Source organism: Cricetulus griseus, chromosome 5, assembly GCF_003668045.3.
Source record: "Cricetulus griseus strain 17A/GY chromosome 5, alternate assembly CriGri-PICRH-1.0, whole genome shotgun sequence".
Classification (NCBI taxonomy): Eukaryota; Metazoa; Chordata; class Mammalia; order Rodentia; family Cricetidae; genus Cricetulus; species Cricetulus griseus.
This window is the reverse complement of record NC_048598.1, coordinates 183120847-183135456: the sequence shown is the minus strand read 5'-3', so window position 1 is coordinate 183135456 and position 14610 is coordinate 183120847. Positions and strand designations below refer to the sequence as shown.

General features: G+C 46.5%; 1 protein-coding gene across 11 annotated transcripts in view; it reads left to right on the top strand.

Annotated features, from left to right (window-relative positions):
• Tecpr2 (tectonin beta-propeller repeat containing 2) overlaps positions 1-14610 on the top strand; it is a 90659-nt gene that overhangs the window by 220 nt on the left and 75829 nt on the right. For 2 of the 11 annotated variants that reach the window (XM_027416612.2, XM_035445379.1), the window contains exon 2: positions 8085-8372. In XM_027416612.2, coding sequence (XP_027272413.1) covers positions 8154-8372 — 219 coding nt within the window. In that variant the 5' untranslated portion in view covers positions 8085-8153. The other 9 variants (XM_035445376.1, XM_035445375.1, XM_035445377.1 and 6 more) reach the window with 9 other exon arrangements.

Here is a 14610-nt window from a genome sequence, read left to right as displayed (position 1 = left end):
CACAGCCGCGTCCGCGTCCGCCGGCCGCCACACGCACGCACGCACGCACGCAAGCACGCACGCAGCGCGTCCGTCACAGCCCGCGTCCGTGCGGGGCACCGGGCGTCGCGGCCGGCGCTCGCTCGCTCGCTCGCTCGCACACCGGCCCGGGCCGCGCGCGCGCGCCCCCAGCCCCGCCGCCCTCGCTCCTCCTCCCCTCCTGCCCCACCCTGCATCCCGGGGCGGCGGGCTCCCGGCTCCTCGGTCCCCCGACCCTCGCCCACCGGCAGCGCCGGGCAGCCGGCTCGGGCGGGCGGCCACGGGAGTTGAGTAAGTGTTGGTGAATGAAATGCACAGGCGAATGGATGCCTCCTCGGAGAGCCAGTGGGCAGCGAGGGTTCGAGAATGATGGGGTGACCCCGGGTCAGACCCGAGGTCAGGTCGCCGCGCTTCCCCTTCCCACCCGTGTGCTGGAGCCAGGGTCCGCTTCCGAGCGTCACTTTTGTCATCCGCGGAGTGGAGGTGATGAGTTTTTATCTTGGGGTGGCGGAGGATTAACTGGGTCGGTGCACGCTCAGGTAAGTACGGGGGTCTGGCGGAATGATCTCCATAAAGGGTAGTTTGTCGCCGCTGTCACCCACCGTGGCTCTGCTGGCCTGGCAGCTTTCCCCTCTAGTCCCTTCTCAAGCCTCTGGCTTCCCATTGCTGTGGTTTCCCTTCCCAACTTCACCGCTTTTTCCTGCCCTTTGTGCCGCCGCCTCCTCCTCCTCCTCCTCACTAATATTCAGGGATTTTTCTGTCCCATTTGTTGGCAGAACGTGAGGCGTGTCGTTTTGTCATTGCCCGGAAAGATCCTTTGCAGCCAGGATTTTAAAAACTTTTGGAGAGGGGGGCTTCGGGAAAGCCAGGTCCCACGTATAAAGTTGCTCCAGCCCTGTGTCACCAGATTTCTGTCTTCTAAGCTGCAACCCTTTTTGTACCTTCTCCCACGTAGCTGTAATGCTGATGATACACACTTTCGTTTGTTTTATAACCTGACTTAAGAGCCCATGTTTGTTCACTCATCGCCTGTTTACTAGGGTCCACCTATGCCAGCTGCTGTACCAGGCCTTAGGGATGTGTGGCTTACTCTTCACACAGCCACTACCCTCAGGGAGGTTGTAGCCTGGCTCTTGAGATTTCAAACCTGAGAATCCTGTTTGATTTTCATTTTCAGGGAGGGCTTGGGGAACCAGGGCTGGGGAGGATGAAATAACGCAGTCTTCTTCTATCAGGTCGTTTTCTTAAGTTTAGAAACTTGTTTTATGTGTATGGGCGTTTTCTGTGGACGCATGTCTCTGCAGCACATGTGTGCAGTAGGCCTGCAGAGGTGAGGAGAAGGCATCAGACCCCTCAGAACTGAAGTGAACTGCCATGTGGGTCCTGGGAATTGAACTCTGGTCCTCTGGAAGAGCTACCAGGGGTTGAGCTACCTCTCCAGCCCCAACCAGGTTTGTTTTGATGTCTCCACATTGTCGTTTTCAATGGAAGACTGGTTTCTGTTGGGCTTGCTTTCAGGTTTTTCTTAGGAAGTTATCCTCTGGGGTTGAGGAGGGTCCCTTTTCACTGACCTCTATATAATCTGAACCAAACGGCTGCTGGAACTTAATGGGGAAAGGGAAGGAAGCAGGCGGAAGTTGATTGAATTTGGAAGTTGATTGAGTTGGTGAGGAATGGTTTAGGAGATGGCTGTACAAATAATAAAAATGGTCTTTGGGGTCAAATTCTGCCAGTATTGACACAGAGGGAGCTTAGGAGAATCAGGAGCCAGAAATTAGGTGTTTTTTCATTTTTATTTATTTATTTTTTAATGACTTGTTGAGATAGAAGCAAGTTCAGAATGTATGTCTCCCGTGAACGTATGCTTTGGATCTGGTTATGAAAGCTCTAGTGAATCTTTGCTAAGGTCTTGGAACAACGTGGCATAGTTTTTTGTTTGTTTTGTTTTGGGGACAGGATCTCACTATAATCCCACAGACTTGCTAAGATCCTATTGCCTCAGCCTCCTGAGGGCTGGAATTAGAGGTATACACCACCATACCTGGGTTAGCACAGGTTTGTTTGTTTATTTATTTATTTATTTATTGGTTTTTCGAGACAGGGTTTCTCTGTGTAGCTTTGGAGCCTATCCTGGAACTTGCTCTGTAGATCAGGCTGGCCTCGAACTCAGAGATCTGCCTGCCTCCTGAGTGCTGGGACTAAAGGCACGCCACCAACCCCAGCTTTAGCACAGGGTTTTTGAGAGATTAACCCAACAAATATGTGCTCAGTGTTGATAGTACTGTACTGTTAGTTTGTGTTTTTGTTTTTGTTTGTTGGTAGGGGGTGGAGGTTGACAGAATCTGGCTGTTTAAACTTTGATTGGGTTTGTGACCTGTCAGTGTAGGCCGAGCTGGCCTTGAATTTATGGCAGTAATTTTCCTTTGCCTCCCATGAGCTGATGCCTCACGGGGTAAGGACACTGGCCTTGCAAACCTGGTGACTTGAGTTCGGTTCCTGGAACCCATGTAAAGGAGGACAAAGAGAACTGAGTCCACAATGTTGTCCTGGTTTCCACACATAAACTGTGGTACAAGTACACCTACATATGCACATCTCTCTCTCACACGCACACCCAATAAATAAATAAATAAATAAATATTTACAATTTACAGAACATGTAGATGGCCATGAAGTCAGATACAGTGCTTTGTTCAGATGTCTGGTTTCAATGCTTGGGTCCGGCTTAACCTGTGAACAGTTGGCTGGCCAGCAGGGCTAGAAGCAGAGAGTAACAGCATTTCATGTGTGAGAGAAATTGTTCCCTGTCCCTTTGCATTGTACTATCAAAGCTTAACACCTCAGCTGGCCATGGTGGTGTATGCTTGTACTCCCAGCAGACATGATGCTAAGCTAGATGGCCCCTGGGAGTTCTAGGACAGCCAAAACTATAGTGTGAGACTCTTCCTCAAAACAAATGAATAAGTAGCTTAAAAGCCAAAATAAAGATGGACTGTAAGAGCTAGGTGTGGTTGCAGCAAATGATCTTAACAGATTGTATTTACAAACTTACACACACACACACACACACGCGCGCGCACCGCGCGCGCGTAACAATTATAATTAAAGAATAAGAAGCCAGGTGGTGGTGGCACGCGCCTTTAATCCCAGCATTCAGGGGGCAGAGGCAGGCGGATCTTTTGAGTTCAAGGCCAGCGTGGTCTACATAACAAGTTCCGGGACATCCAGAGCTACAGAGAGAAATGAAACCAAACCAAAAAAAAAAAAACCTACAAAGAATAAGAAGCCATGGGGCCAAAAAAGCTAGGTATGTTCCATGCCTGTAATCCCAGCACTTGGAAGAAGTTTGACAACCACTGGCTAGTGAGACTGTCAAAAAAGAAAAAGGAAAAAAAAAAAAGCAGGAAACCTAATTGTTACTTTGTATTGCGTTTAGAGAAGGTCCTTGAGATGCAAGTGTTATCAGAGCCTGTGGTGACATGTGACAATTGTACTGCTGGGTGTAAAATTCTGGGTTACTCCTAGCTCTAGGTTTGGGAAATGCTCATTAAAATGATGGTTAGAAGGCTGGGCGTTGGTGGGCTCACGCCTTTAATCCCAGCACTTGTGAGTTCGAGACCAGCCTGGTCTCCAGAGTGAGTTCCAGGACAGCCTCCAAAGCCACAGAGAAACCCTGTCTCATAAAACCAAAAATCCAAAAAACAAAATGATTTTTGGATGTAGTCCACCTTCTATGTTTATAGAATTGATGGGGGATGGGGAGAAAATTATCATTTTTTTTTTTAAAGCTTTATGTGTGTGCCTATTTTTGTGTTTTCCACCTGTATGTGGGTGCCTATGGAGGACAAGAGAGGGTGTTAGATCCTCTGGAGCTGGAATTACAAGAAGTTGTGAGCCACCTTAAGAAGGTACTTAAAGTCAGATCCTCTAAAACTCTTTTTAGCAAGTACTCTTAACCACTGATCTGTCTCTCTAGCCACAACTTTTGTTTTTAACTTGACTTTTGGGTTTTAAACTAAAATACTCATAGCCAAGGGAGTATTGCTTACATATTTTAAATTTATTTTCATTTATATGTGCCTGCTTGTCTGTATTCGACCATGTACATGCAATGCCTGGAGAGGACAGAAGAGGCATCAGATCCCTTGGCACTGGAGTTAACAGGCAGTTGTGAGCTGCCATGTGGGTGGGTGGGTGCTGAGAACCAAATCCGTGTCCTCTGGAAGAGCAACAAGTGCTCTCACCTGCTGAGCCTTCTCCCTGGCCCTAGCATTATTTATCCTAAAGACTGGAATAAAAGGGCTGGGGTGTAGCACAGTGGTGGACCTCTTTCCTAGCAAGAAGAGAAAAAAAACAGAGGCAGGACAGAGGGAAGGAGATTGTATTGAGAATATTCTTTCTCAATAAGACTAGAAGCTGACATTTTATTTCTTCATTCAGCAAATATTTATAGACATCTACTCTGTGCTAAACAAAGCCTGGCATCCCTTCTCCCAGAAGAGGATAGTCAGAAGTGACCTTTCTGTAGTGACAGTGTTTCCGCTCGGCCCCAGAGATGAGAGGAAGCCCCGTCTGTGGACGGAGATGATTCTGGGAGAGGGATGGTGAGTCATGAAGCCTGATGGGGAGAAGGGGTGCTTGGCGTTAGTGCTCGGAATTGAGTGGAGGTGAGCACAAGGGAGGGGCTGAGGACTAGGGAGCATCAGGGTTTCAGCCTGGACAGCCCTTGATTCAGTCTGCCTTTGGTGCTGTCTACTTCAGATCTGTGGCCACCTGCAGGAAGTTCATTTTGGTAGCACCATTACACCACCAGGCACAGATGTGTGCCGCCGTCCTGGCTTATATTCTTAACCATTTTCACAGGGGTAAATGGCAACCTAGAGCCATTAAGTAATTTCCCCAGGGTTCCATAGCTGATCTTAGGATGTCATTGGGATTTCAGCCGCAGTCCTTTCCCCTTCTGATGTCATTAGCCACTCCAGTGTGCTGCTGCTTTTCTACAGCAGAAAGTCTGTGTTTAATTAGGCAGTGGGTCTGAACCTGAGGGAGGGAGGGCACAATGCACCTTTAGGCTCGTGTGGAATATAAAACGCCAGGCGGGAGTGTTCCTTCAGTCTAAGTAGTTTCTATCAAGTGTATCACAGGACAGGGAGGCAACAGCTCTTGATTTGTGCCCAGCCCACCCAGACACACCTTTTCTGTTGGCCGGTTTTGTCGGGGTCAGCTTCAGCCCATTTCCCATCTGCCCATTAGGTCAAAGGCACAGACCTGGTGCTGAGTTCTCCCAGAACCCCACCTAAACAGATTCAGTGGGCCTCCTGCTGTCTTACTCGTGGGTTCTGTGACTTACTGACCTCGAAAAGTCCTTTGGAGAAACATGTTTAAAGCATAAATCATTATGACAGCTGTGTAAGACAGTTTGGTAATGCATTTCAAGGTTTTCACCTCTTGAAGCCCCTGTTAATATTACGAGTTTACTTCCACTAGACCAGCCTTTTTCCACCTTTTGAAATGTATCTAAGGGTCTGGAGAAATGGCTTAGTGGCTAAGAGCACTTGCTGCTCTTGCAGAGGACCTGAGTTAGGTTCCCAGCATCTATTTCAAGTGACTCACAACCTCTTTCAGCTCTGATTCCAGAGACACTGAACCCTCTTCTGGTTTCCAATGGCACCTTTGAGTGCAAGTGCGTACACAGGTGTGTATATACACAGACACATAGACACACAATGAAAAATTAAAACGGGGGCTGGAGAGATGGTTCACCCTTTAAGAGTACTTGTTGCTCTTGCAGAGGGACCTAAGCCTGATTCCCAGGATACAGTGGCTCACAATTGTCTGTAACTTCTGCATTCAATGCCCTCTTCTGGCCTCTGCAGACACCAGGCACACACATGGTACACAGATATACATGCAGGCAAAACACCCATACCTATATAATAATAACAATAACAATAATAATAACAATAATAATAATTTTTTAAAATAAAATATCTTTAAAAATGGTTCCCAAGAATATGCTTGGATATGTATCTGTGCTGTTTATGATGGTAAAATCACAACATTTATGTTAAGAGAGTTTTAGTTGATCCATATAATGTGCTGCTCCTTCCTTCCTTCCTTTCTTTCTTTCTTTCTTTCTTTCTTTCTTTCTTTGTTTCTTTCGTCAGGGTCCCCTGTGTTATTTATTTATTAATTTAGTCCACTGAGTCCCCTGTGTTAATTATTTATTAATTTAGTCCACTGTGTCCACTGTGTAGCCCAGGATGGCCTCCACGTGGGACGCCTCACAGTGCTGGGCTCCATACCCTGCAGCATTGTTATTACTCCTGCTCCTTTGTCTTCAGTGCCTTGTGGCCCTACATGGTTTACCTGCTTTGAAAGGTGGTAGCCAGTAGCTAACTGGCTTTGCCTGCCAGCCATGCCATTTACATTTGATTGCTGGATCCTTTGGGTCTTGCCCACTTTCTGGGTGCTTGTGTAGGCTGATTCAGAGAATAGACATCTCTTAGCTATACACTATAGCTAAACACTATAAATTTGTGATCTGCTAGCATTTGGGCAGTTTATCTCTCACAATTTAGATTTCTGTTGAGCTACTTTTGTGGCTTGGGCAGACTTGTGAACCTTCTAGAGCCTTGGCTTCTGCTAAAAGAATGTTTCAATTAAACCCCTAATGATCAAGGACACAGTTACAATTGTTATTATTAGTTACTTTCAGGATGTTTCTCTACCGTGGAACTTTACTGTATTGGCTGTTGCAACTATTAAATAAAGAATCTGAAGATGCTTGGAAACTGGAAATTTCCCAACCTTGAGCAAAAGATGATATTTGATGCTGTTCCATTCCTGTCACTCAGTCTTTCCCTGTCTGTCACCATCTCTCATCATTCGTTCATTTGCTCAATGTGTACCTGCTCAGTGCCTCAGACATTCCTAGCCCTTTTCTGATGCTGGTTCTAGAGGGGGTAAGGGAGGTGTTGTGGCCTCTGCGGTCATGAGACTTTCAGAGCTGTGTGTGTGTGTGTGTGTGTGTGTGTGTGTGTGTGTGTGTGTGTGTGTGTGTGTACATACATGCTTACGTGTGCAGGAGAGCAAGAGGACATGTAGACAAAGCAAAGCAGGTGGCATGCAGGATAGGAGTGTTGTGCTGTGGTGAGTGGCCAGGGTTAGCAGACACCCATTTGTTGAGCTCCTTTGTCAGGGCAAAAGCTCAGTGGTACCGAGAGAGGTCATTCAAGACCATTAGGTGAGAATGGGTGGGGTGCACCTTATCAGAAGAGTGCTAAGGACTCAGTCACTCAACCATATAGTAATAGGAAACTCAGAAGTGTCGGTTATCGAAGCAACGAGGAAGGGGCGGGGGAGAGGTGCTTGGGAAAAGGACAGTGCACACCGGAGTGGCGGAGGCCGCTTGAGAGATCTGTCTCCTGACACGCTTTAGTTGCATTTGGGACTAAAATGGTGAAGGTGTCTCGCTCCCCTCTTACTTTCCCTGTTTAAGCTCCAACTGGCATTCCTTTTTGTAAAGATTTCTGTCGTTTTTCATGATTATGTTATTATTATCTCATGTGTATGGGTTTGCCTGCGTGTAAGTCCGTAGCATGTGCATGCTCTGCCTAGAGAGGCCAAAAGAGAGCTTCAGTCCCCTGGGACTGGAGTCGGATGACTGAGGCATGATGAGGGTGCTGGGGATTCAACCCAGGTCCTCTGGAAGAACACCTAGTGCTTTTAACCACTGAGCTGTCCCCGTGTCTGCAGTTTATTTTTATTTTAAATTATGTGTATATGCCTGTGTCTGTTTGAAGGATGTGCGTGTGAGTGCAATATGAATGGTGGCTAGAATAGGGCATGAGGCCCTGTGGAGCTGGTACAGGGGTTGTGGGCTGCCTGACATGAGTGCTGGGAACTAGACTTGAGTGTTCTGCAACAGGGTTACATGCTTTTAACCACTAAGCCATCGCCAGCCACGATTCTTACCTGTTGAAAATATCATGTTCCCACTACTGGACTTTACTACTTTTGGTATGACTGGGCATTGAAAGTTACAATGCTGCTGTATTCTGTAGCCTGCAGGTTTCCCTAGATGATGCATAAACAGTCCTTCTGCCTGAAGAACATCCTTGGAAACCTTGACCATGGCATCGATATCAGAACCTGTCACATTCCGAGAATTCTGCCCTTTGTACTATCTCCTCAATGCCATTCCCACAAAGATCCAGAGGGGCTTTCGCTCTCTTCTGGTCTATCTCACAGCCCTGGACGCCAACAGCGACTACATTGCGGTGGGCAGCAGCATTGGCATGCTCTACCTGTACTGCCGACACCTCAACCAGATGAAGAAGTATAACTTTGAAGTAAGTCTTGCTTTTCTTTGCATCTGAGTATGTACCAGCCACAGCTGTTGTTTCTCTGCTGGTGTTCTAACTGTACAGCATGGGGTACTTTACCTTTGACGTGCTGGACTGTGGCGTCACACCTTACTCGAACAGTGCTTGTCATCATTTCCACCAGAGTAGTATATAATGAAATATTGGTGTTTTTCTCTCCCCATCTCTGTCTCTAAAAATCTTTGATGACTTAAAAAGAACATTTAAATGTTTACTAATTACGCTGGGCAGTGATGACACAAACCTTTAATCCTAGCACTCAGAAAGCAGAGGCAGGCAGATCTCTGAATTTGAGGACAAAATGAGTTCCAAGACAGCCAGGGCTACACAGAGAGAACCTGTCTCAAAAAACAGACAGACAAAAACAAATGTTTACCAATTGCTAACAAACTTTGTTTCTCAGTATTTTGATTAACTTAAATAATTTTTACTCTCTTGAGATTATTCTGCAAAGGATATGGTCATCATTGACATAGTCCCAGACTATGCACATCTTAACTAAGGTGACTTGTACACCTGGAGCTCCTGATCCTCACACGTCAACCAACATAGGCACAGGCACGTCCGAGGGCTGTAGATGTGGGTGGGAGTGGACATGGATGGCCTGGCACAGCTGTCACCATTTAGTCAGCATCTGTAGCTTACTGAGTACATAGCTTTAGTCTTAAAAACAAAAAACAAGCTGGACTGTGGTGGTGCAGGCCTTTAATGCCAACACTCAGGAGGCAGAGGCCAGCCTGATCTATAGAGCTAGTTCTAGGACAACCAGGGCTAAACAAAGAAACTCTGTCTTGAGAAACAAAACAAACAACAACAACAACAACAACAACACACACACACACACACACACACACACACACACACACACAACAAAAGCTCACTATGTTTGTAGCCTTGGAACTCATGGGATTATGAGTTTGAGGCCAACCAGGTCTACATAGCAAGTTCCAGACCAGCCAGGGTTATACAACCCATAAATAAATAGAAGAGGAGGGAAAGGAGGGGCTGAGAAAGTTTTCTTAGGTGAAGGAAACAGAATATTGATTGTTTAAGGGAATTCTTCAGAGGGAACACAGCATCAGGAATGGATGAAAAGTTATAGTGACTTCTTGGGGAAATAAAATAGATGGTTTGTTCTCTGCTGAGTTCTTTAAGACTCTTCCATATTCTGGGCATGGTGATGGTGACACAGGCCTATAATAGCACTTGGGGGTAGAAGCAGGAGAATCAGAATTCAAGGTCAGCTTTGAATATGTAGTGAGGTCCAGGCTTGCCTGGGCGATGTGAGACCTTGTTTATATAAATACTAATCAATAGAAAGTAGAGTAGATGTGTTAATATCAAGATTGTCTTCTAAGCAGAGGTTAACAGGGCAAAAAGGGGTGTACATAATGGCAGTGGTTCACAAAGAAGACATAGACTCTGAGCGTGTCTGTCCCTAGTGACAGAGTGTCACCATACATGAAGGAATAGAACAAGTCAGTATTTACAAGAGACTTGGGTCTCTCAGTAATAAAAGTAGAAACTAGAAAAATGAGAATATAGAAGAATTGAGTGCTCCCTGTCAGCCAGCTACTTCTGATTGACATCTGTAGAACTGAATACACATTAAACAAAACAAACCCAAAGGCAGTCTCTCTCTTATTCTGGTAGCCTTGGCTAGTCTGGGACTCATTATATAGACCAGGCTGTCCTTGAACTCACAGAGATCAGCCTGCCTCTTTTTCCAAGTGCTTCGATTAAGGGTTTCTGTGTGTAGCTCCAACTGTCCTGGAATTTGCTGTGTAGACTTGGCTGGCCTTGAACTCAGAGATCTGCCTTTCTCTGCCTCCAAAGTGCTGGGATCAAAGGAGTGCGCCACCATTGCCTGGCAAAACAGCATCTTTTAAAATGAAGTTATGTTCCTAAAGAAGGAAGCTGACCTTTAATGTGGTCAGCTAGCATGTGCTTTTGAGATCAGTGCCTTTGGAATTCGGCTGCCAGCTCCCCCCATCCCTGTTGGTGGGAGGGGGCAAATGGAAGCAAGAATTTCTTGCTGCTTATTGCCCCAAAACATGATGATGATGGACCAGAGTTTCCAGCTGTCTGATTTGACGATAAATACATGATGTCTTTTGCTTAGTCTTCAACTTGTAGTGATTTCTTGGACTTGCCTTCAGGTTCCTCCACGGTGTGATACCCAAGGGGGACTTCCTAGCTCTCAGTCTCGCAATGTCTCCATGCTTGTTCTCCCAGCAAATTCAGGCAGCAAGTATCTTCAGAGTCAGGATTCTCTCATGCCAGGTGCTGTGTAAAGCACACTGTGGGTAGCCTCTGCCCTTATGGAGCTACAAGTCTAAAGGAAAGACCAGAAAAATGAGAGAAGTCGGCTAAATAAAATAGCAAGCAAACAGAGAAGAACAAACCCATCAAGGGGCTAACAGGTGCCCAAACAAAGGTGTGTTAGCAGTTTGCAGGAAGTCCAGGGAACATCTAGAGTAGAGCATGACACTTAACAAAGATTTGGTGAGCATGCCCAACACATTCTGCTGATCCTCCTACAGTGGCCCATTCTAGCAGGAGGATTGGAAAGGCCCTGAGCCTGGACACATCCATCCATCCTGTTTTTCAGTCTGGAGAGTCAGGGTTCAGAAAGTGATGAATGTGTCATTCACTCCGTCTGCTATAGTTTCTAAAGTGATGCAGAAATTTGTCTCTCCATGCAGCTAAAGGTGTGCTTGTCTAATGTCTTCCCTTGCCATTCCCTGTGAAAGTAACCCCTGGATCTGGTGACTGGGGGCCTGTGATGTCTGCTCATTGATGTGTTGGAAGCATTGCATCATGGAGGCCCCCACATGTCTTTGCCATGGACTGCTTCAACACGTTGATAGCTAGGAATTTAATTTTCAAATATTTTTGATAGTAAGAAATACGTATTAGTTGAAAATGGTAGCTCCTGCAAAATGGTAGCTCCTGCCTGGATTCTCCATCCTTAGGAGCCTGAGGCAGGAAGATGGGTCTGTGTTTAAAACCATCGTGGGCTATGTAATAAATTCCAGGTCAGCCTGGGCTATCCATGTTGACACACCTTCATTCTGCTAGTTCAATTTAATTCCAAATTTATGTATGCGTGCACATGTGAGGTTTTTTGTTTTTTTTTTTTTTTCTTTTTCAGAGAGGATTTTATGTGAATTCACTGTGTAGTTGAGGATGTCCTTTTAACTTTTTTTGTTTTTGTTTTTGTTTTTTTTTTTCTGAGACAGGGGTTCTCTGTAGCTTGGAGGCTGTCCTGGAACTAGCTCTTGTAGACCAGGCTGGTCTGGAACTCACAGAGATCCACCTGCCTCTGCTTCCCGAGTGTTGGGACTAAAGGCATGCACCACCAGTGCCCGACCTGTCCTTTAACTCTTGATCCTTCTTCCTGCACCTCTCTAGTGCTAGGATTGCAGCTGTGTGCCACTATGCTCGGGTTATGTGGTGCTGGGGATCGTGTATACCAAGCAAGTGCTCTCCCCAATGGAGCCACATTCTCAGTACCCACACATTTGTTTTTCATGGAAATTAACAAATTGATTTTAAAAATGTAGATGAAATTGTAACAGGTAAAATAGCCAGGATATTAATTAGTTCAAAAGAACCAGATGGGAGACAGTGATCTCCTGGGAAACAAATTTGCAAAGCTTCAGTAGATAGTCCTTGTGGCATTAGCCCAAACAAGGGCAGAGCCGCAGATTAGTGACACAGAGCCAAGTGGTGACAGCCATTATGTATTTGGACCCTGGAGTCATTGTGGAGGTGTATAGACTGAGGGTCACTCGTCTGAAATATTTGAGACCAGAATTGGTTCCACTTTTTGAGTTTTTGGATTTTGGACTAGTTGCATAGATTTTACTGTTTGGGCATCCTCAATCTGAAAAATCCCCAACCTGAAATCCTCTGAAACCTCTTGGACGTCATGCTGGATTTTGAATTGGGCTGGGGTTGGCACTGGGCAAGCTGAATACGAGCTGGGCCCTGCTTCACTTCACGGCCATTTTATCACCACTCTAAGAGTTAGGGCTGTGTGGTGGCTGGGTGGTGGAGCACGTGCTCAGCAGGGCTGGGGGATGGTTTCTTGCCCCTTGGCAGCTGAGGCTGATGCTGGCGCTGTAGGTGTCCCCCTTCCCGAGTCATTTGCCTTATCCCGTTGTTTAGGCTCTCTGAGTGTCAGGCCCATGCTCTCCTTCAGCCCAGCCTCACTTCTTGCTTCCTTTTGAAGTTAAGGAAGCCCTGGAGGAGGCAGCAAGGTTGTCTGAGAACTCTTAACAGTTGTTCTTTGTTAGTGAAGGAGGAGAAAGGTGGTTCTTATGAATTTTTATCTTATTTGGCACTCTTCACTATCTCAGAATGTTTTGCCCTTACCAGGTATTTGATATGCTGGCAGGTTCTGCTGAAGGTTAAGCTTTGGCTCACCATAAGAAGCTCATAATGAAAGCTTTGTGAGACTTCATGGTTCCCATGAGCCAGCTCACAAAGAGCGCTTTCTCCTGATGTGGTTTATATGTGTCCACATATAAAGGAGAAGCAGCCTGCCGAGCTGCCTGAGAAGATGGGTGGAGACAGCCTGATGCTTTGGTGTGGGTCCAGAAAGCCAGTCCAGGCAGCTTTCACATCAAATCTTCCTTATCAGCTTGTTTCCTTTTGACACAGTGCCAGTCTGTTGTTCAGGCTGGCCTTGAACTCAAAGGCAGCCCTCCTGGCTCAGTCTCCTGAGTTTTGTTGCCAGCCAGAAGATAGCAATATGTGGAATAGGAAGTTGGGAGTGAGGGAAGCAGGAGAGTTAACACACAAAAGATTAGCGCACAGATGGCCAGTGTCATCTGAAGGACACAGCACGGTGGCTTGGTGAGTAAAGACCTGCAGCCTGAGTTCAGTCTGGAGGACCCACATAGTGGAAGAGGAGAACCTACTCCTGCAAGCTATCCTCTGACCTGTACACAGCCTGCACGGTACGTGTGCACACACAGACACACATCCCAAATAGACAAGCAGAAGAGTGTCTCCTAGGCCAGCATGAGGAAGTTCTACTTTCATAGCAGAAAAGAGAATGTGGCAGAAGGAAGGAACCGTCTGCTTGTCACTTGGAAAAACCAAACATCAGCTTGTGTAGCAGGGAGACCCAAGAGCTGTGTCCACAGCTGGACAGCTCTGTTCAAGGCCTGTGCTTCAATCAGCTCTCATGGTGGGACCCTTGTGGTCTGCAAGCATGATGAGTATTTGATCAGAAATTGTTCCCTGCTTGCCAAGTATTCCCCAGATACTTGCTGTTCATGTTGATAGATGGGGGGTAGAAGATGTAGGTCACTCCTCTGGGCATTCTTGTTTGCATAGCCATGTGTTTATTATAAATAACAAGGTGGCTTTCGGCTTAATCGTCAGAATGTCAAGTGTGGTCATCAGTCAGTCTCCTAGGCTGATGAACAGCAGACACCGGAAACATTGAGTGTCTGGGTCAGGAAGGTTGAGGGCCAGACCTTCATGTGCTGAATTACCATCAGGAACGACCCACTCCAGAGCCCAGAACTGAGGCCTAGCAGGGCCTAGGGACAGTCATACTTGCTGTGGGCCCTGACTTGATTCTGTCTGCTTTTGACAAGTCATCCAGCTTCTTGGAGCTCAGCCCCTCTTCTATAACACAAGATAGTGATAGTGTCTCCCTTCATAGGTTGACTGTAGATTCAGCAATACAGGCACAGTGCTTAGCAAGTTGCCTGTCACAGGGAAACATTCAATAAAAAAAGTTGTGGTAGCTGGACATGGTGGCACATGCCTTTAAACCAATTACTCAGGAGGCAGAGGCAGGAGGAGCTCTGTGAGTTTGAGGCCAGTGTGGTGTACATAGTGAGCATGAGTTCCAGGCTACCCAGAACTATGTAGAGAGACACTGTCTGGGGAAAAAAGAAAGCTGCTATGCTCTTATCATGTTGCTGTCACCATCCCAAGAAGATCCTAATGGAGTTTGTCTTCATTGTGGCTTTACTGCCTTGGGGACCCTTTCATTAACTGGTGGTTTGCTAGACTTGGCTCTTGCTAACTTTGGTCTGAACTGTTGCAGCAGGCTCAAGCTGCTGCACCCACCCTTGTTCCTCCTACCTGCTTCTCATCATGTTCAAGAGAGACCTGACTGATAACACTGGCAACACCAAGACTCTCCAGAGGGTCCCTCCGTTCCTTACTGCATATGATC